General features: G+C 34.2%; 1 protein-coding gene across 4 annotated transcripts in view; it reads right to left on the bottom strand.

The window, feature by feature from the left end:
* Nucleotides 1-23,494, bottom strand: part of HGF (hepatocyte growth factor) — an 81,629-nt gene that overhangs the window by 36,132 nt on the left and 22,003 nt on the right. For all 4 annotated transcript variants that reach the window (XM_077152122.1, XM_077152055.1, XM_077152111.1 and 1 more), the window contains 4 exons: nt 20,502-20,622; nt 18,915-19,033; nt 6,330-6,504; nt 3,147-3,274 (listed from right to left, as the gene is read on the bottom strand). In XM_077152122.1, coding sequence (XP_077008237.1) covers nt 3,147-3,274; nt 6,330-6,504; nt 18,915-19,033; nt 20,502-20,622 — 543 coding nt within the window. The remainder of the gene's footprint in view (nt 1-3,146; nt 3,275-6,329; nt 6,505-18,914; nt 19,034-20,501; nt 20,623-23,494) is intronic.

The raw sequence follows: 23,494 nt of genomic DNA, 5'->3' as shown, positions 1-23,494 counted from the left end.
TTCCAGACTTACCTTATATTTTCCCTGCCCCAGGTTTGAAATTACCAAATTTTCTAGGAAGCACTTGTTTATTTTAGTGGTCAAATATAGCTGGTTACAGCACAAGAAGTGGGCACCAATGTGTGCTCATTGTTATTTGATATCAAATATTCTTTCTGTTGAGAGAAGTGGGTAGTGTGTGTGTTTGTGTGTACCATGAGTTCATATTCATTCTCTAATTCCAATCTGAAACCACACAGTTCTTCCTTTCTTTCCCCCATTTCATTTTTTATCTCCTTTATCACACAATAATATCCTTATTCACAGCAACAATGAGATATATGTTCATTTACTCAATTCCACAATGGAAACAAAATAATTTCAAAGCTGCTATATCTTAATACTACTAACAACAAGCCTACATTATAACATTAAAAATATTTATAGTTATTTCAGCCTTAAATTATTTCCCAATGAGAAATGAATCATCTTCTGATTACTGTCTTAACTGTATCTTTGTAATATAATGCAATATACTATAATATAAAATACCAGCATTTTAACAAAATTCTGCAGTTTCAGTTTTCCTTTTTCTTTAATAGAGGTTTATTTAATATCCATTTGGAAGAACATTTGTGTGGCATAATTTTATTCTTGGCCTGGTAGCTTAGTCTCTTTCTCTCCCTCCCTCGCCATTTTGGCACGTCCGGTTCTTCTAGGCCTCTAAATTACAGGACTCACCGGGAACTAGTGATGATGCAGTCTTGTCTGTCTAACCCTATTGGTCTTCTCCTTAGCCCTCCACCTACCCAACATCCTCTGCTACAAGTACACTCAGGAACAGCATCTCTATGGTCACAGTCACTCATCCGTCCTCCCTGTGTGATTGGCTACCCTCCCCTGGAGGCCACGCCCTAACTCCGCCTTTCCTCAAACTGTATATAACCCAGGGCTCACCGAGCCTCGTGGTCTTTAGCTACTGGCGGCCCTGGCATAAGCGTCTACCAATAATAAAGCTTCCTCGCTTTATGCCTTAATTGGCTCGGCCTCCAGTCCTTTAGACCCGCACATTTGTATATATGCTAATTCAGGTATTGTAAGATTTGAGGAAAAGTTTCTAGTTTTTAAGTTATATGTGAAATTGTGTTTCTTAGTATATGGAGAAAGAAAAAATGCTCCCTACTTCCATATATATATATATATATGTGATATATATATATGGATATATATATATATATATATCACATATAACTATGCATACCATCAAATCATTAGCTCAGCAGTAACATACAGTGGCATACTGTCACTTGAAATTTTATAGTTTAGTGTTAAATTGATTAACACTCTGTTTCCTAAATAGAACGTTTGCCTTAATTTTTAAATTTCCCAGCAGAGCCTAGTACATTGCTGCATCCATTAGATATAGTCTACGGTTGAATAATAATAATATGTTCTTATATATATTATATTTTGTATTTTATAATAATACATATATTATAATGACCTAGTATAATAAAAGTATGTGAAAAGTCATTAAAAGGAGAGTCAGAGTCTAATCCCAGGTGTACTAATTTGAGGCTTTAGGCAAGATATTTAAATCCCATAAAACTAATTTCTTAGTCCATTAATGAGAAATAGAGAAGCAATAAGAACTGTTTGACCTCCAAAATGCAAATTTCTCTTATTCTATCATCTGATCTTTTGCTAAGTCATGTATTTGTACAAAAAAGCACTGTAATATACATCAGAAGCGTATAAAACAATTGTTCTCATTTTCCCCTACCATTCACAAATCATCAGTACTTGTTCAAGTAAACAAGACAGAGAATCAGTAGAACCAGCTGGTACCAAACTTCCTTAATCATTGGTTTTAACTCTATTTCAAACTGATCTTTAAAATCTGATAGAGGACAGTGAAATTGACTGAGAAGGGAGCAACTGTTTTCAGAATTGCTCACGAGTAGTGGCACTGAAGTAAATGTCAAAGGATGGAATAAGCATAAAGAGAAAAATAAGCCTATGAAATGGAGCTGTGATTTAGGCTTAGACTTTTTAGTATGAGTTAGTATTGACCATGCCATCACAATTAAGTTTATGTGAAATAGAATATGCTTTTTAAAGTCATAACTCTCAATTCATTATACACCAACAAAATGCCTAGGGTCAATCATTATTATTAATATTTAACAAATAAATTCTTTCTTAAAACCACTTAAGTCTGGCTTTTCTCTCCTACTGATCCCAAAAGTTACCTTGTTTTCCCAAGTACATTTGTGATTTATTCCCAACTCCACCAGCACTCATAACCTCCACAACAGCCAGGTCCGAGTCACTTTCATCTCTTATCTGGGCTATTGCAACAACTACTTATCTGGTTCCCTTGTTTTGGTCTTTGCAGGAAGTTCATGCTATTTTCCACAATGCAGCAGGATGATCCAGTTTAAATTCAAGTCAGATCATGTAACTTTCTATCTGAGGACCCTACAACACAGCCCTTTCTCTTTCTGAGTAAAAAAGTGCAAATTATTAATTCCTGCAAGGCTATACAATTTGGGCCCCATGCCTTCTCTAACCTCATCTGAGACTACCGTTCTTTGCACTTATATACTACTAACCACAATCCTGTCTTTATTCCTTTGGCTTTTCAAACACTCCTCTATCTCAAGAAATTTACATTGGTCATTTCCTTTACCTCTGACACTCTTTGTAGAATGCACGTGGCTCCCTCTGCTCCCTCATTTCTCTCCTTCCTTAAATGTTATCTTAATACATAAAATTTTCCCAGATGATTAAAATATAAATTACAATACCCACCCCTGCTCCTTCTCTAACTCTGAGACATTTTTCTCCCTAGGACTCACCACAAACTTTATACTAGCCCTACCCCCATATTTAGTCTGCCTTTTTTTTTTTTTTTTTTTTTGTCTGCTGTTAATTAATTCCATGGGTACAGAGAATTTAATTTTGTTTACTGGTATATCCCCAGCCACTAAATAAATGCTGAGTGAATTAATATATAAAAGAAATCCAACTGCAGTCTTGATTTCGTTTGCTAGCCAGAAAAACCAGGTCAACAAGAAATAGATCTTCTGCTGTAAAATCTATCCTCCCTTTAGGCATTTCCCCTGAATTTAATCATGCCCACACTGCAAAATGTCAGCTATTACCTTGTCCACTTGACACGTCACATTTTGGAATTTGGGAGCAGTAGCCAACTCGGATGTTTGGATCAGTGGTAAAACACCAGGGTGACTCAGCCCCATCTGGATTTCGGCAATAGTTTTCTCTTAGGTCCCTATTGAGAATAAGCATGTTAATGTAAATTGCCTGTGTTCTTACATTGGTGAAGTCAGTGCTATTACATTTCTAGAATCTCCAAATGTATGCATGTCTATAAATAGAATTCTATGGTTTTGGACTTAGTATAGGAATATAACAATTCCAAATTCAGTATACACAACTGATGTTGTCCAAATTTTAAAATAAATGCTGTCAGATGTCAGTATTCTTTTCCTTCTTCAGGCTTGAAGTTCCTTGCAAACATTACTGCTTCAGGAAAGAGAAAAATGATACCATTACATCCTTCTCACTCCTTCTCATGATGTGACCTGAACTGTTACATTTTTAAGTGGACTGTTATTTGTTACTCTTTCATGGTTCATATACAATGTAGAAACAACATGCCCCTCTTTTTGCAGAAGAAAGGCTATTATTAAGTGTTCATTTGTTATTAACCACTCACATTTAAAATGTAAGTTCAACCTCTTCAAACATTTTCCACAAAAACAGGATAGTCATGTCTTCCTTGAGTTCTGCACTTCTTTGACTCTTTTAATTTTCCATATTGGTTTACTTTAATTATAAAGTGGTTATTCTTGATATATAGAAGTTACCTGAAATCTTTACAAATATTTCATTAAATTAAACCCTAACCATGGTATAAAAAAACCTAGCCATAAGATAAAATAGTCAATGTAGCAAATGCAAATCCTTTCTTTATCAGTGATTTAATGAGAAATTTAGTTTCCAACAAGGAAAAGAATCAGTGCTAATATTTTATATGTAAAAGCATTTTAGAGGTATTCTACCTTATATAAAGCTCAAATTTGAATTTATTATTTATTATTTTCTCTCCTGAAAATTATTTTCTAAGTATGTACTTTGTTTCTATGGATCCTTGCTTATTAATTTAACTAAATTACTATTAAATCTATTGGAAAGCTCAGAATATGTATCACTAGGTCCTGTTAAAAGCACTGCAACTTCATTAATACCAAAATGGGTCATCAGGGACTAAGAAATGTTTAAAGGAAGAAGATTGGGTATGGTTAGAAAATCAAAGGTATTTATTCTGTCTAGTCCAAATAGTTTCAGATTACCAACCATATCAGCTGCACATATAACTTCATTTATTTTATTACATTTCATCCTGATCTAAACTATGCCATTCAAGAATATGTGGACATTGATTACTATTAATTAAAGCTATCTAATAGAAAGTGTTCATAGTTACAATTCATATTCAATGTTTTAGACTTCTTGTAAAATTATTAATAGGAAATGATGAAGAAAGCCTGGTATTTCTTTTAAACCCAATTCACTCACATCTTGAAAACTTAATGTCAAAATAAAATGTGTATTAAAAATGACTCAAAATTTACGCAAATTTGCAATTTTAAATGAATAACTGGCCAGTTAAATTTTTTCGGTTGTTAATCTAAGCCAAAATGATTAAATGAATGCATTTGCTTTAAGGCTACATAGAGTATTTGTGTAGGCCCACTTTTAAATTCTAAATCCAGAAGCACCTCATTAATCTAGATTAAGTAAGAAATGAAATTCTAAATTTGCCCAAATGTTTTCCCTAAATCCTTTCCTTCAATTAAAGAAGAAATTACTTATAATGACTAAAAGGAAGAGATAATTACATGACTCATGTGGTTTCATCATAAGCTGTATTGTTCAGTTATAAAGTTTTTAGAATTGTCCTTTGTAAAAAGGTTCAGTATCAATGGAAATCATACAAAAATAGGCACCTGATCAACATAGCATTCTCTGCTTGACAAAATGGTACACACAACTACATTCCAAGCAAAATGTTGTGTCAGATTTTATCAGTTTCCTGACGTAGCTCATTTTTTGCTTTTTGATAGTCAAAATGCTTCATTATTTTGACCAAAAAAAATCTTGCATTTTTACATTTTTATATGACTTACATTTTTATAACAAACCTTGATTAAACTTTTGATAAGTTATATTTACAAAGTGTAGGAATTAAATTTCTATAATCATTCTTTTTTTCTTACAAATAAGTTTCATTGGGCCTTTGCACATATATGATTTCCTATTTGAGTATTACCAGTCATTAGATGTTAACAAAAGTATGAATGAAACTCTGACATTGTCTCTTCTTGTCCCTCTTAACTAGTCTTATCTCATTTCTTTGTTTTCTACATTTCAATATTTATTTCTGAGTTGAGGCTCCAGGGTCGTGGATGTAGGTAAGTTGCTAAGAAGGGAATGAGGAAAATAAATCCAGAATGACAATTGTAAAGTTTGCGATTATAAAATAATGAAAAATAAATCACAACATATGAATATTTACTATCAAGCAAAGAAATTACTACATTGGGAAAAAAGCACACAATATTTCTCTTCCATTGTGGATGAACAACTAGTGCTCATAGTTCTTCATTCTGCAATGTTAGTTTCTCTTATTAAAAGCCACTTACTTCAAAGCCACTATATGTTATTTATAGGTGTTATTTCAGCAAAGCTACTATGAATGACATGTGTGTTATAAATTTCAAAAGCAATCATTTTATGTTCCTCATAACAAGGGGGGCAATTAAACGACACATGGCATTGTGACTGTGGCTGTCCAACAAAAGTCACTTAGTAAAAAAAGAACAGCCACAGAAAATGCACATAACTACATAATTAATACTTAATTTTAAAAAAACACCATTTTGTTATAGTCTTCAAGGCTGCAAAGTCTTCAGTTTAAAATGTTCACTGAACCCAAGGTCTACCTCTTTTTGTAAAAAGAAGAAAATATCCAATCTTTCCTAAAGTTAATATGAAAATCTAAGAGGGCACTGGTTTGAAACATGTAATGTTATTATCATTATCATTAATCGGTTTATTAAATTCAACTGCAACAGAATACTTGTTTCATGTATATTTAGGATCAAACCCGAGGGTAGAGTGTAGGAATCTGCTTTTAAATTCCTGATTATCTTAGGCACACTGAAGACTGAGGACCACTAACAGAGAAATTGGTAGAAAGTAAACACTGTCTCATTCCCCCCAGTCTATTGAGATTTATAACATCTGTCTAGTTTACTCACTTGCATTTGAAATTTTCAGGAGTTATGTCATGCTGGTGAGGATACTGGGAATCCCAGCGCTGACACGGAATTCCATTCCAAATTGTATTGATGGTGCCCCGGTAACCTTCTCCTTGACCTTGAATGCACTCTGTTGTTTCCATAGGGACATCTGTGTCATTCATGGTACTGTGAGCTATGAGTAAAAGAAATATAAACATAAATAAAACCCATCAACATGCACAGCATTTACCTCATAAAATTTATTTGTATTTGTATTATCAGCATTTTTTTATCACTTACAAGTTTTAATAATACCTGAATAGAATAAGAAACTCAATTTATCATTATTATTCTCTGCATTCCAATTTTCCTTTCATACAAATTCTAATTTATTTCACTTTTGAAAGATTCTTCAAAGTCATTTTATCTTTATGTTACTATAGCTAATATAGGCTAGATATACACTATTTTAGAAATGACTATACAATGATCCCTAACATGTTTTTGCTAAACTGCATGCAAAGTTGGTAATAATGTTAACCACGAGTTTCCTCTAATATGAGAAATATGTTCTAAGCTGTATATTACATCTCTCTTTTTAGTCATCTGTTGACATGTTCAAAAAAATCAGTTTTCCTTGGAATATTTATTTCCTGCTTTTCTTTCTTGTTCAACATCAATGCTTACCACACTTCATGAATATTATGAAATCCTCAATAACTAAGTTAAGCAATACAAAATTCAAGTTTTACCATAACTTGGACTCCTTCCTTTTGTCTTTAATATTTACCCACTTAATCAAATATAACTTAGAACATTCTATAGCAGCTAAAATGCATATATTTTCTCATAGCACACCTGATAATGATATGGTTCAATAAATTAAAGTCAATGTAAATTACCCAGCTACCATTACAATCAAAATGGTCTTTCAAGATACCTACGGTTAAAATTCAAGTTAACAACCTCTATGACAGTTTGAGATTTGAATGAACTTCTGGAATTAGATGTACCACCTCTCCAAGACTTAAACATGCCTTAAGAGGCTGGTATAATTTTTTTAAAGTTCCTAAATCTCATTTAAATTTACTTACCTCTTACAAATAGTAAACAATTTGTGTGGCTGTATGCTTTATTTAATTGAGCTCCATGCAAACTAAGTACAAGCTAGTTCAGACTTGGTGAAAAGAGGGAGGAGTACATCAAGAGCCACTCCAACCACTGTGATATATAATAGTGGCACACGCAGTGCTTTTGAATAACTTTGCTTCAGCTCATTTAAAAATGTGTTTCCATTTCCTGTGTATCTATTCTAGGAAAGAGACATGTAGCTCGAAATTTTCCTAAATTAAAAAGAAATCCATAATCAAATGAAAAAAAGTGTCCAGAGACTGAACCATAGAAGCAATTGACAGATAGCTTAGAGAATTCAATCTTGCAATATACTGACACAGGAAGACAAAAATTATTGAACTGGGAGAAATGACTTGCATAGAAAAACTTGGTGCTGTTTCCCCAAATTCTTTATGATTTTCGAATTACCTAATCATGTTTGATGAATACAAAATAAGATGAGGTTAATAGGTCCTGAAGAACAAAATTTCATCAAATCAAATGCCTCATTCATATAACTACTATATATCTGATTGAACTCTGTTCATTGATTTGAGGAGACAAGATGTCAGGGAGTCTTAAAAGTGAGAGAACTCTAAAACAGGTAAACAAATTCAAGCTCATACTGATATATTTCATATCTAGTTATAAAACTCTGACGGTAAAGAAGAAAAGCATAAATATCTCCAATTGTCCCCAGGAATCAAACAATTAGCTTAGCATTAAAAATGTTTTGATTGTCTCACTTTTGGGGCACAAGTTTCTTGGCAGCAAATTTGCATCCTCGATAAAGACTCAGAGCCTGATAAAGGGAGCGAGGTCAAATTTAGAGCAACCCAAAGTAAACTTCAGCTGTTCTCATGGCTTCACTAACGGCCCTGGGGACCTCAACTTTTTCTCTTTCCTACTAATGAGCATGTTTTATTTTCTCTGTTTAATCTTGAACCATTCTTCTCAAGCACTACTCTGGTACTGAAAATATGTAACCTGCAGACCCAATCTTGATGAATCCCTGCGTCAATCAGGGCGACCTTTGGCTCCTTATGGGCCCATAACTTCTCAGCGAAGAACCTAGCTACAAGCTGAGCCCATCGGAGAACATCACACTCTGTTCCTTGGATGCTAGTTTGATTTGCTAAATACCAACTTAAAAACCTGAATAGTAAAAAATAACAGGAATAGGCTATTTAGATGTGGTTAGGGATTTGTTTGGTTATGATTTAGTGGAGTATATAAATAAGATACAAAGGGGTTCCTCTGCTATAAATAACTTTTTTAAAGTGACGCTCTTGCAGAAATGATCCATATAGTCAAAATATGGCACAATACACAAATCTTTAAATTCAAAAATAAGTTTAAATACAACTATCAGGTAGATATACCTGCCAGGCTGTGAAAAAGTAAAGGGTTCTGCCTATAGTGCCACTGTAAGATTAAGTAGCAGGAATCATTTCTCAAGTGTGTTATTAGATAAGGGTAATTGGAATTTCAATGTAGTTTTTTCATAAATAACTTTTTTTTTAAAGTGACACTCTTGCAGAAATGATCCACATAGTAACAATACACAAATCCTTAAACTCAAAAATAAAATTAAATATAATTATCATTACAAAAAGTAAGATTATTAAAGTAAACTAAGCTTATCATAATTCATTCAGAAACTAATGCAATGGAAAACTTGTCAATCACTATGGTCCTCAAGTAGTATTAATAGTAATGATAAAATTGAAAAGGTAAAGGGAAATAAATATTTGGCTAAATTGACGGCAGAGTTTCCAAATTTGGCATGCATCTGTGAAAAAAGAAATTCATATTATATAAAGTCTAAGTAAAAAAAGACCATTTGTATAAATGTTGCAGGAAAATATTTCACTGCCACTCTATCCACAGAGAATTTCAGTGTCAAGTTCAGAGTCCTGAAATATCGGTGCTAACTCTTCATCTCACCAGTCCCAAAAAAGATTTAATTAAACAATCTTTCACTTTCATAAGCTACAATTATAAAATCTTTCAATAAAATTATAAAATAATTTCAAGATATTACATTGGGCAGTTTTCTTCCTAACTTTTCATTAGTAAATTTTAAACATTCAATACAAGTTTATCTTAAAGAGTTAGTAAATATTCACTAAAAACAAAATAAGAAATGATTTAAAGTGCTTAAAATTTTTTTCAAAATTTTTTTTTAATTATTAGCAGATTCAAATTGGATGTAAAGAAGTAAAACCTTTTGAAATTTCAAAAATTACAGACAGTAAAAAGAATAACAGCAAAATAATAAAAATGAAATATTCCACAGAGTAAATACAACTTTTATTAAGCTTCATCAAGTTATACAAAGTCTAAATAATAATAATTAGTATTTGTTGTTTTATATCTTCATAAGCATCTGTAACGTTAAAATATATAGCCAAAAACAACTTGGCAATTGTTTGTGTTTTAATTTTGTGGAAATATTCCTCTCTCTTTTAAATGCAAATGAGCAATGTTCAGCTAGTATTTTTCTTTAACTAAAGAGTATTCTCTGAAATCCATGTATCTTTTTACTTCATTTGGCATTCAACTGCTAGAAGCGACCCTGTAAACATATTACACAAATATATATTTCTGATGGCAATGTATAGAATAATATAAGGAAATAAAGATACACCAGTACAAGTTAACATAACTCATCAATAAATGAGTTATGATGAGACCTTCATGAAGTCCTTTAAAAGATAGTATCTGATGAGAACTATGATGAAGGATTTGCCCGTAGACCATTAAACTGTGATACAAATATTTGATCTCTGCTGTTCACAGACTTACTATTCAATCAAAATGAATTATTCCCAAACTGTAATAACATAGACCCCTTTGCTGTCCTACTGCATAAATACAGAAACCTGGTGCGAAAACACAGCAAATGTTTTACACCAATTGATTTGGAAAGGGCTATTAAAAATTGGGAAAGTGCTTCCATTGGACTTAATGTTTTAAACTGGGACCTGAATAAGGGAAGGTTTTTTCTTGTCTCCAATGGTCAAGCAAAGTGTTACAGAAGCACAGAAATATCTCCAAATAACAGTTGAACCCCATCAAGTTTGGCCAAAGCCGCATGATTTTAATATACTGCATCTCCATACACAATAATATTTTTGAAGTATGTCTATCAGGCTCAAATTGAAAATACCAGAAACTCTTCAGAGAGTTCCTCACAAACAAAACATTTTGCCAGAGTTGTCAGTGGCAGCCACTCTTTACAAACAGATACAAAAATATTTTTGTATGAGCCTTAGTGGCTTTGGAGGGAAGGAACATTTTCCTTTGATGACTGACACAATGCTTTCTATTTGAAAATCCTTTAAGGAAACCAACACTTGCAATTGAAATGTTTCACTGTCCTGCTAGAGCACGATCAATTGCAATGGGTGGCTGTTGGAATACTAATTTCAGTTTGTTGGTACGGACGTGATGTGATCGGCTTCCCATAATATCTGGAAGGGAGTTTAAAGGTTTGACACGTTTTTGGAGTGAAACGGCATTTACTTTTATCTAATTCTTCACAGACCGTTTGCCCCAAGACATAGAGAATCAGATCATTAATAAAAAAACTGATCCATTTTCTCTGGGAAGAGCTAGTCTGAGCCTTGCAGAGAAGCCACATAGTGCTGACGGGGGTACATGAATGACAGCTGGAGACCCCGAGTGCGGGTGTGTGTTACTGTGTGCCACACCCAGGGCTCTGCTGGCTTTACACAATGATAAGTAAATTCTTACATTGACAGTCCAAAAATAAATAAATACATAAATCCCGATTTCCCAGCAATGACAACTGGCTGGTGCTCTTTTTCCTCTAGATAAGAGCAAGTTGCTTTATAGCCCAGTAGACAAATACCTGATTATCCTTTGGAGTAATGCAACCCAACCCACTTCTTATTAGCAGCTACTGAAGAGGAGCTGAAACCTAGGATTTACTTTATGTTGGTTCCCGGAGATTGAGAAGAGTGATAAAGCTACTCAACAGTGCTTGTGCTCTTTGGGCCACAAAGGGCAGAATGGGATTCATAAATTTAGAGAGCTTCTTGGTTTAAAATTGACATGGGAAAGTAGTAAAGACCTCCAAAGTACAAACCTCAAATTGCTTGCACGTTTGCTTTCCAAGTGAAGCCATGATTCGTATCTGAAACTTTCCTCTGGACTTTATCCAAGCCTTTTCTCATACAAAAGGCTCAGGAGACAAGACCTTCATGAAAGGCCTTCAATTCTATAGTTTTTATTCCTTAGATGACTTGGAAAAAACCTCCAAGTGCAAGATTTTTCCCTTGAGAAGGAGTATTGCTAACATTGTTTTTTTGTTTTTTTTTTTTGATTCAGGATGCAATAAAACTTTATTTCTATGAATATCTATCCTGGACTTGGATGAATTAATAAAATTTGGAGACAATCAGTATCTTTAAGAAGAAAAATCATTTCTTAAAATTATTTATCCAACATACAAACCCACCTAACTTGAAAAGATTAGATATGCTCTTAAATGATATCTATATCCATAGGCTACTAAGAGAAAGGATTCTGCATAATTGTTACAAAAATCAACATGCCTTTAATAGAAATCTTAGCTATCAAAGATCTGCTTGGGTAACACATCTAAAATGGCTGCAGAAATTAAATCCCTAGAAACTTTAAAATAAGATGGAAAAGGAAGAAGAAAGAAAAAATAAGGTAAAATGTGGCAAAGACTTGCCTGTTTGGGTGTTTGTTTTTTTTAAAAGCCATAACAGTGACCAACAATAAATGAGCATAACTAGCCAGGAAAGTAGGAAATTTGAGGACACCACCTGAGTTATGTGATGGGAAAAAGAGATGAGGCAAATCTGTCTGGTTGCTATTATCTGAGAAAAGCCAGATTTTCATATGAAAATAAAAAAGCATAGAAAAAAAACATTAGCAGACATAATAGCAAAATGAAAAACCACCACTTTCTTGAAACATTCAAAGATTCAACAAATATTGGTTGAACACCTACTATATGCCAGCCAATGTTCAAAGCACTAGGAGATTTTTAAAAAAGCAGATAATGTCTTCATGCTCATGGAGCTTATGCATTTTGGTAGAGAAGGCTATTAACAAAATAATTTTTAAAATAAGTGAAAAAATAGGCATATGGTGCTATGAACATTTAATAAACTAGTTGAACAAGTCAAGGAGGTTGAAGAAAGACTTTCCTGAAGGACTGATAATTTAGTTCAAATTTGAACAATGAGTTGTTGTTGACAAAGTGATGAAGGAAGACAAAACATTTCAAGACAAAGGGGATAGAAGAGGTAAAGTACTAGAAATGAGAGAGAGCATGGGACTTGTGAGGTATAGGAAGAAAGCTGCTGTGGCTGGAGCAGATTGCATGGAGAGAAATGCTGTAGTACACACACCTTTGTTTTGTCTTTATCCTAAGGACAAAGGGAACATGGAGGGGTTTTGATTAGTGTGGGTGTTTGTGTGTATATATGCATATGCTGACAACAGGGGATGATATAATAGATATTCAAAAATAAAACTCTGCTTGTGGTATGGTAAATGATTGTGGTATGGTAAATGTGGTATGGTAAATATAGGAGAGGGCCATATCCAGGATGATTCTAAGCTTTTGGTTTATAAACTATTTAAATGGTTTTGCCAATCATGAGAAGGAGTGTTTAGGAAGCAGGATAGAACATGCTACAGAGAAAATGAAGGAAAAGGACAATCAATGATGGGAGAGTTTGCAATTGGGTGAGTTGTTGATCTTGAGAGGAAGGGACCAATTGAAATGGCCAAGAGGTACTAACGTATTCTAAAGGGACCACATCAGTCTCACATGTTCTGACATTTTGCAAGAAGTTGTTCTCAAAGAGTGAGAACACTTTGGGGGCTTGGAGAGGTAAACTATGTTCATAACAATGCTAAGACATCATTTACCTTTTAAACTCTCATTCTCTCACAAGTATACAGTGAAGTACCCAGAAGCCATGTGAGATGTGATATCACAAAGATTGAATGCAGAAGCAAAGGTGAGAATGCAGCTGTCTTCTACTAAGACAGTCATTAAAGATAGTTGAAAAACTGTAAAGCAATGACACATTTTTTTCTGGAAAATACAGCTATTTTTCCTAAAAATATTATATTTATTATCATCCAATCCTTTTATGATCATCATTTTTAGATGGATTAATAAATATCTTTTAATTTCTCAGTTTAAATGTAAATATTAATTGATATAACTCCCATACACACAAGCTATTTAGGATTCTCAATAATGTTAAAGAGTATAGAGGTATCCTCAATCGACCTAAGTAATCAATGAGATTTTTCTAAGATACATTAATTGCAAGAAACCTTTCAAAGTATTAGAGAACTTTTGAAGTTCACTTCAGAAATATGCAATTAGTTCCAAGAAATATTTTCATGTCTCTCTGAATAGTAGTGTATTAATTTATAGACCAAAATATTATTCAGATTAGGAAAAGTTACTAAAGGGGAAAATCATACAAATATAAGTACTTGATTCAGGCACTATATAGGACTTCCAGCCTTGTTATTCTGTTTGAAAGACATGCATGGAATTCTATTAAGTTACATAACTAAGATATTTGGCATTTAGAAATCACTTTCTGAGAACCATGGTGTGGAGAGAGACTGAAAAGGTCTGTTCCCAAATATCCTTGGACACATTTATAAGACAATGAGTATTCATACTTCACAGTCTGTGATACAGTAGTTGTAAGATAAAAGGCTGGAAGCAAAGTAACAAGAACAAATTGTGGTTTCATTCAGCTTTTGAACAAGTAAAATAACTGATAGCCTTATTCCAAAACTTAGCTTCTGAAAGGTGAGAATATCCCAATGTATCAAGGCACTGTCAGCTTTTGCTTTGCTACTTGATGCTAAATCTCTGAAATTTAAATTTTATCCTATGTCTTGATCTGTTTTGTTCACTTCTATATCCCCAACATCTAGAAAAGTGTTTGACTTATAATAGCTACTCAGTTAATATTTGTCAAATGAATCCAACTTAGGAAGGGGGAAACAACTTTCTTTGTATTCTCTATACACTTACAAAGATTCCTATGATTTTCTGTGACATCCTAGAGAAGACAGATCTTAGATATGTGATGCGCGCAGATACCAAGCTCCTGCATCTCAACATAATCAAAACTGAATACATTCTTTTTCTCTTCAAATTAATACCTTTCTTATATATGCATCATCCATACAATAACTTGAGAGATATTTTGGACTTTTCTCTTTCCTTATCCTCCAGCCTATTTATCATTATATACTATCTTTCTATATCTTTTCTATTGTTTGCATACTTCCTTGCCCTGCCATTCTCATTGCTTGCTGCCTTAGTTCACACTCTTTATTTCTCAATGGCCTGTTGCAGTCAACTCTTATCATATCCTTTGCCTAATTCCTCAGCCCCCTCTACGCTGGTTTACTCTGAATATATATTAATTCTGCTAGATCAGTGGTCTTCGATTGTTTTTTGCTTCTGTAATCCCAAGAATTTAAAAAATTATTCATATTCTTTTGCACTTTAAAAGTTGACACCTTAACTTTTATGATAGTTTAAATAGTTGCAAAAGATACGATTTCTAGCCCATTTTAACTATTGATGTTGCTTAAACAAAAATTTTATATCACTCTTTTAATTGTATCTAATGGACTCTAAATATCACAGTAGTTTGATTCCAACCTATTTTATTCTGTAAAAATAATATTTAATCAAGTTTATAATTTTGAATTTAATTCATTTTTCCATCCACTTAACCCACAGAATATTATTCTACTGCATTGGACTTTATATTTGAAAGTCTTTTTTATCCCTCATTCCATACTACCTCTCTAGAGAAACAAAATGATTTTTATGCATGGAAATGAATTTGTCAATTTACTGTGACCATAAGATTCTAATATTTTATATAGAGATGTATATTTCTATAGATTTTATATATTCATATGTACATGTATGAATATCTATATTCAAAGGTCTTATTTTTAGGGTTTAAGGGATTTACACCCTTGGAACAATGCACCACAGTAAAATTCAGGAGGGATGAGAAGTTTTTCCTCTTTTAGTAAAGTAGAAGAGTGGTTGTGAAAGTGTGAAGGGGGTAGTTGGAACATTGAGCCTGCTTGACTCCTTAGGAATAAGTGAATCTCTGGCAGGAGACTTTGGGAAGCAATTCATATGGACGTTGAGGAGCTGGAACTTGGGCCTCTTAAGGTATCCATGCTAACTGACCCCTAAGAGAGTCTTTGTGTTCCCCTAGGTTTCACAGACACCAGTTTGAACCCCTCTAGATCACAAATAAAATAAAACCACTCTCCTTGCTTAAATTTTCAGTGTTCCTGATGGTAACTGGATGGACTACATGTAAATCCAACTTGATCTGTTTCATATCAACCTCATTTTCTGGATCTTCTATTTCTCTATTTTCACCCCATGTCCTACCAATACCAGCCTACTTACCATTTCCTGAACACTGCAATACTGCCTTACTAATCCTTGCCTCTGCACTCTTGCTCACTGTTCTAATTACATCTATCTCATAGAGCTGATGAGGGGATTAATGATAATGCATGGCAAGTACCTATCTGACACATAAGAGGTATTAAATAAAGAGCAGAAATCATTATTTTTCTAATACAGTTAACAATTAATAAAGCAAGGGTTTCAAAATCCCTCTTTACACTTAGAAAGGGTAAGTGGCACATTCTTCAGCTCTATTCTCTTCTTCAACCATATTGAAATTTTGGGACTGAGAGAGAACCAAAAAGCAAGTCCATTTGTATCCTCTAATAATACAAATAAAAAGTGTTCTATTATCTGTTAGAACCAGTGCATGGAAACAGTTGTGTGGTGGGCATAATTCTAAGAGGGCTTCCAAGATTCTCACCAGCCATTGTACACACTCGATGCAATACCCTCCCCTTGAGTGTGGGCAGAACTTGCAAATACAGTGAGGTAGTCAGTTTTACAATTTGGTTATGTTACATGACAAAGGTGAAGAGATCTTGCAGATATAAACTCTCTAATAGTTATTTCATGTTGATGAAAAAGGAGATTATCCTGGAAGGATTTGAGCTAATCAAATAAGCCCTTTAAAAGAGGGTATGGAGGTCAGAGTCAGAGTAACAGAGACACTTGCCTATTGGCTTTAAAGAAGCAAACTACCATCTCGTGTTGACGGCCATGTGGCAGAGAACATTAGGCAGTTTCTAGGACTTGAATGCCTCATCCTACCATCACGAGAAACTGAATTCTGCCAAAAACCATGAAGCCTGTGAGGAGACTCAGAGTTTTAGATGAGACTGCAGGCTTGTGAGACACTACGTTATGCCTGAACTCCTGTTAAACAGAAAATTTGAGATAATAAAAGTGTGCTGTTTAAACAAATAAGTTTTGGTATGTTACATGCAGCAATAGAAAACTAATACACATATGAAACCACCACCAAACTTCTCAATTTGTGTTATGGGATTTCCTAAAGTATAAGACACTTGTAAGAATATTTCTAGAAAATCATCTCTTATGCTTTTCAGAATGTCAACTTTTATTTCATTGATGTTAATAGATGTGTGCTCTCTTACATTTTGGCATATACTGCATTTCAAAACAAATAGCTATCCTGTAATAAACTATTTCTAAAATATTCCCAAGATTCAGAATATTTTTTTAATCTGAATGATAAAGATTTAGCTCACAAATTCTACCACCATTTTCTTGGAATTAACATTGTATAAATGCCACCTCACTTTAATAAAGCCATCACAATTACTGCATGCTATTTTTTTAATTAGCCAATTCTTCTTTGGACAGAAGAGAAAAAACTCCTGTCTACTAGGAGGATGTCAGATTTATTTATTCTATTTTTGTCCTCTCCCAGTCTTCTTCAAAAGTAGCCTAAAGATTGATTTGGGACTGAAGAGGACAGTAACATTTGTTTTGTTTTAGTGTACATGTGCTGGTTGAAGGGTGAGCATGCAAGTATGTGTGTATATGTGTGCCCATTTTTATTTGTCTTATTCCAGAGAAGATTTGTAAGAGTACCAAAAATATATTAATAGTGAAGGGAAAGTGTTTATTGTACCTAAATTGTCCAGAACTATGGAAAGATTTTTTTTTTTAACTCAAAGAGTGGAACCAACCAATCTATGCAAAGCAACATTGTTAGAGGATTCATCTTTTATTCTAAAGGACAAAACAGATGATTCAATTTCCCCTGGAACGTTATGTTCCACTCTGAAAGGCTTCCAGATCCTTCAGTTATTTCACATATGCCAGACACATCCCCTTCCTATGGGCTTTCTATGAATTATACAAAATGTTTCTTTTTTCTTCTTCTTCTTTTTAGTAAATTTAATTGGAGACAGCTCTATCTTAGCAGTAGCACAGAACAGATAATATTGAATTAGTTCTGTTCAGAGGAATATCCCCATCATGTTGCTTTGGGGAAATATGCACATGCATGCCCTAATAATTATGCATTTTATCATTCTGAGGTGTTGAGACCTAATCTAATGTAGATTATTTATCTTTATCTATCTATCTATCTAGCTAGCTAGCTAGCTAGCTAGCTTTATATTATCAAGCCAACTTATAAACTTATTATACCTTGCTAAATTTATGCAATTATACTGCTCCATAAAGCATTTTAGAATCCGATTGATGCAATTAGACCCATGGCCATAGAAATAACAACATTTCTATATTCAATGATTATCCAATATTATTTCAGAGAAGAGAAAAAAACATAGGTGAGTTAGCCATGGAGAAGAGGACCAAGTATTCAGATTGAAAGGGATACCACAAAACAAGTGAGAAAAGGGGCATTTTTAAAAAAATGAATTCAGAGGAGTTGGTAAAGGTTTACAGCCAGTATACAGAAAAAGATTGTCGGACCTCAAAATGATAGGCTGCATGTAGGGACAGTCTGAGGGGTAGGGATAGGTGAGTATAGATGAAGACATTTTTGGAAGCTTCTTTAAGATATTATTCTTTATGGCAGCTTCTGTCATTCAACAGAAGTTCAAAATCAGGTATTGCTCTTGTTATGTGTCTGAAGAAGATTGTTAACAGAAAAGACAAGGGATGGAGGGAAGGATGATCAGGTCCCAGCTTTTATAGTAATAATGACTTTGTGATAATATACATATTCCCTGATCTTTTTCTCCCTCTGCAGATAATTCCATTTTCTAGATAACATTAGATAATTTAGATATTCGGCATAAATATAAATGCATTGTGCATTTGTGTGCATGTATGTATTTATCTCTTTCAAAATAATGGCTCTCCATAAATTCATAAATGACTAGGGTAGGATTATGTAACACATTCTTAAAATATTAAAACCCACAAGCATTAAAGCTATTAAAGTAAAATAGTTGTTAACCTGTCTCACTAATAATCGCCTGCTTAGATCCAGTCTGTGAGAGGAAAAGGAAGCAATAAATTTGACCCTAACTTACCGCACATTTTAATTGCACAGTACTCCCAAGGGGTGTCAGGGTCAAGAGTATAGCACCACGGCCTCGGCTTGCCATCAGGATTGCGGCAATAATTATCATCAAAGCCCTTGTCGGGATATCTGCAAACCACACCAAGAAAAGTGTCACGTAAATCTGCCTGAGAACACCACCCAGCCCTCACCTTACAAAATAACTTTTCACTTGGCCTGGATAATAAATATTAGCTGGGGAAAGAGGAGGTTGCCTATGCATCACCTTACCAGGACAGTTAATTATTGATTACAAAATCTGTTAACGTACATTTTCCACTAAGTATAGGGTACTAACTTAGTTCTATCTGATGCATGACCACCATTCAGATCCCAAGCTGAATCCTCTTCTCATAGATCCCAATTAAGGGCAGATTACATAAACATGACCTCGTGTAGAATACTCATTAAGAAAACAGATCTTCTTCTAGGGCAGGCTTTAAGTTCAAGCTGAAAGTTAGTTTTCAATAGCTCCAATTTTGGAAATAGAGCTTTGCTAGGTCATGCCCTCACCTCCACCAGAGCAAAAGACGAACTCCATCACACCACTTTCTCTAACCCTTTGTATTAACAGAGTCTTGAATTGGTGACCTGATTTTAATTGCTACCATATCCCTTCTGCTCTCACTTAAAAGAGAAGAGCTCCATTAAAAAAAAATGTAATTTTAATTGTACTTGAAAATAAAAAAGACACAGAAAAAGAAGGAAGAAAAACACAAGTACCAGCAAATGCCAGAGGAAGATGGGAATGAATTGATATAATTATCTATATTTTCAGTCTGTATAGTAAAAAAAATATTTTTTTCTTTTGTCTACTAAAAAGTTTCATGTGAAATGAATATATAAAGATATTTATACACACACACACACATATATATACATATATATTATTTTTTTTTAACTGTGTGAGCTCCAAATCTACTTGGAATTACAAAAAATAGAATTGGTTGCCTGGCCTCCAGATTGGCAGTCCATATTGGAAATTTCACAATACACCAAGTTGAAACACCAGGTTTCCCTTTCTACCAGCAAAACTTATGTTGTGGTGTTAAACATGTGATCACAGTACCTGTGTCACCAAAGATATTACTCTAGGAGACTGACTTGCATTTAGCCATAACGCTGCCTCCCACAGCTCAGGCCTGTCAAAGCAGTCATTACAGAATGGGCCCTTGTCATTTATAAACTGTGGGCACAATAGAGGAGGCATCTGCTAGTGCCCCCTCTCTGCACTCCAGTGATGGGGCTGTATTCAGGACCATCATGATTTCAGGGACTTTTAACCTGGTCAGGCCAGACCAGCCGAAGATGCAGCCAGCGTTCTCATCTACCTTAACGTGAGTCATTTTGCCCCAAGACTTCCTTCTCCAAATATAATGGCTCCAGCAACACTGCCAGAAGTATCCCAGACATTCGGGGAAGTTCTAAATGCTATGGCCATGCTCTATCAGGAAAACATCATACAAAGAAAAATCCCACGGCAGTTTGCCAAAGAGCAAATAACAGATAATTTGTAAGATGAGTTGTTAGAATCATGACTCTAAAAGTGGTATTTTACCTTTCTGGCAAGAATTTGTGCCGATGTGGTGTCTGACGATCCCAGCGCTGACAAATCTTGCCTGATTCTGTATGATCCATGGGACCGCGATAACTTTCCCCATTGCAGGTCATGCATTCAACTGATAAAATTAAAGCATTGCATGTTAATTTTTCTGACAGCAAAATCAACAATACCATTGTTCTATTTAAGAACAGTAAATTAACTGTTCAGCAAAGAAATTTTTTATAAAACTCCACACAGCTTTCTAATTTTAAATTAGGTTCTACTGTCCATAATAATGGCCCAAAATATTCCCTAGGGGACCCTTCAGATTGCTTAAATAGAGTTTTTAAATTAGGATCATCCAGATTTACTATAGGCCAGGTTATCCGGAATGTGAATATTGCCGATCTAGTTTTTCAATAACTGCAAAAAAGGTAACTAGAAACTAGAAATATAAGTTCTACCCTTGGAGAGTTTTACCATGTTTATCTAAAATGAAAGGAACTCAATATTTATAATGCCAGAATAATTCTCCTCTCTCAACTTACCTTCTTCCCTTCTAAAAACATGCATGAGAATTAAACAATTCAAATTAAGTATCTGCCACACTCTTACGGCTATGGTCATACTCGGGGCCAAGTCAATCTGAAAAACTGACTTTGGTTTGAAATCTGGTACCATTCAAACAACAAAGATATTTTAAGAGAACAAATCATAGCTCCTTTATATTAGTAAACATCCATACTGAACAGGCTTACATTGTTATCTAGCTTAGCATGGAAGGGACCTGTTTTTGAAATCTTTATGCTCTTATACCTTTTAAAAAGGTATAAGATGATTTAATCATGCAGGATCTTACTGATGATTCTGTGAGGTTCATTAACAGGTCTCTTCTGCATAGCCCCAATGTCACACTGAAAACTGAATTGCTTCAACTAGCTGAAAATGAGACTTCTCAACTGGACAGGTTGATTTGTAGCACAGCAGACATCCCATGGAATAAATCATTTCTTGGCTTTCCTACGAATTCAGCAAACTTTCCCAAACACATCATTTGTATCTTGTAATTACTGATCCTCTAACTGTAGCTACAGAAGAGAAAGATATCAATGTTCAGTTTTATCCACCAAGATCTAGTCTGATGAGTGTTTGTAGTAACATGGGATATAATACTAGAACCATTACTTTATGAACTTTTGAGTTGTATGATCTAATAAAGTATTAACTTTCTGAAACATGAGATAAATTGCCTTGAGTCTTCTACTTCTTTCGTGTAGCTTAAGCCATGAACTAAAACAAGGGGCCGATTTAGCTTCCTTTCATTTTTTACCTGGAGCATGGTCAATAAGCACCTCAACTGTAAATGAGAAGAGCAGAGTGATAGAGGTGCTAGGGTTGGCCAAGGTCATTTTCACATTGAAACGCTTAACATAGGTTATGCATTACAGCTTCCCATTTCAACCAGGAACAGATTTATCTAGCTGTTTTCTTTTAAATATGCAAGGTTGTGTCTCTTCATAGAAAATTACATGGCATTTATCATCATTGCTTGCTCTTTTGAATCAAATGACAAAATAGAAGCAAGAACTACGTCTCACGTAAGAGATAAGCGTCCATGTGAACAATTTCTATAATAAAACGTATAATACTCAGGAATCAGAATATATTTATTTCTCCTTTACCAAATGCAGTTTATAATAGTATATTCATTTCTGATGAGAATGACTAGATTTCTTTCCTGAGAAGCTATATTATGGGTGCAACATTTCCTAGATTTAAGGATTTTTAATTTTCTTAAGGAAAATATCTAAAAATATGAAATAGGTAATGATTCTATAAGAGAACTACTTTCCAAAATAAGTGTGGTAGATTAATGCTTTCCAAACACTAACGTCTAGACAAATTGCCTTGAGATTTGTTAAAGGGCAAATTCTGATTTAGTGGATTGAAGCTAGAAAATTAATAACAAGCTCCCAGAAATTGATAATGATGCTGGTCCAGGGACCACACTTAGAGTAGCAAATTTATAGGTAATTTTCTCTACTCTTAAAGTTCTAGGTATTTAGCAATGGTGGCATAAGAGACCAGAGTTTAGTTGGATCTTGAAGGATCGATGACAGTGGGAGAAGCTATAAAGGGTCTAAATAACACAAAATAGCATAGAAACATGAATTACTATGTTATGTTTATGGCAAAATGATGAGAGCGTTACAGCTGCAGCCTAATGAGGAAAAAAAATTAGCAGAAATAATATTAGGTTTTGAGAAATGACACAAGTTGTTCTTGGGGTGACACTTGAACATGTCCAGTGATAGTACTGAGATATTAAATACATTATCTTTGCATGTTATTTGATTTTTTAAATAGTGCTTTAGCATATAAGATCTCATTTGATGCTTGAAGAGAGGAAAACAAAGCTCACAAAACTTTAAAGGACTTACCCAAACAGCAGATGTCAAACCTGGGTCTGGAATACAGGTCTTCTGACTCATAGTTTCCCTAACTGCCTTTTTGTCCTACAGATTTTAACTTGTTTCCTACATATACTAATTGGTCATGCTTTACATTTCCTACATATACTAATTGGTCATCCTTTACGATAGAATGACAGCAATAAATTTAGGAAGCTAAATTTGTTCACATTTCTCTCTGCCTTCTTGTTTACAACAGTAAGTTGGCATCCTGTTGGATTCTCACGTATTGGGGATGGGAAAGAAGTGTCTATGCCAAACAACTAGATTGACCTTCTTATCTAGGGAGAATGATTGAAAAAATGTGCTACCATGCCATTGCATCAAAGCATAAGAATAGTCATAAAAATTATCTCATGCAAGCCCAACTTTGAGGTCATATTCACTTTTCAAACTGCCAGAGTTCTAAGACTGTTTTATGTGTTCCTAGCACAAAGTCAAGCATTACAGGTGGAAACCAAGTCCACCTGTTCAAGGAACCAAGCAGAAGCACTAACTGCATAACAGAGCAAGTGAGTAAGGATTTCCCTTCCTGTT

The sequence above is a fragment of the Tamandua tetradactyla genome, chromosome 1 (assembly GCF_023851605.1).
Source record: "Tamandua tetradactyla isolate mTamTet1 chromosome 1, mTamTet1.pri, whole genome shotgun sequence".
NCBI lineage: Eukaryota > Metazoa > Chordata > Mammalia > Pilosa > Myrmecophagidae > Tamandua > Tamandua tetradactyla.
The sequence above is the reverse complement of the archived record's forward strand: the minus strand, read 5'-3'. Positions and strand labels throughout refer to the sequence as shown.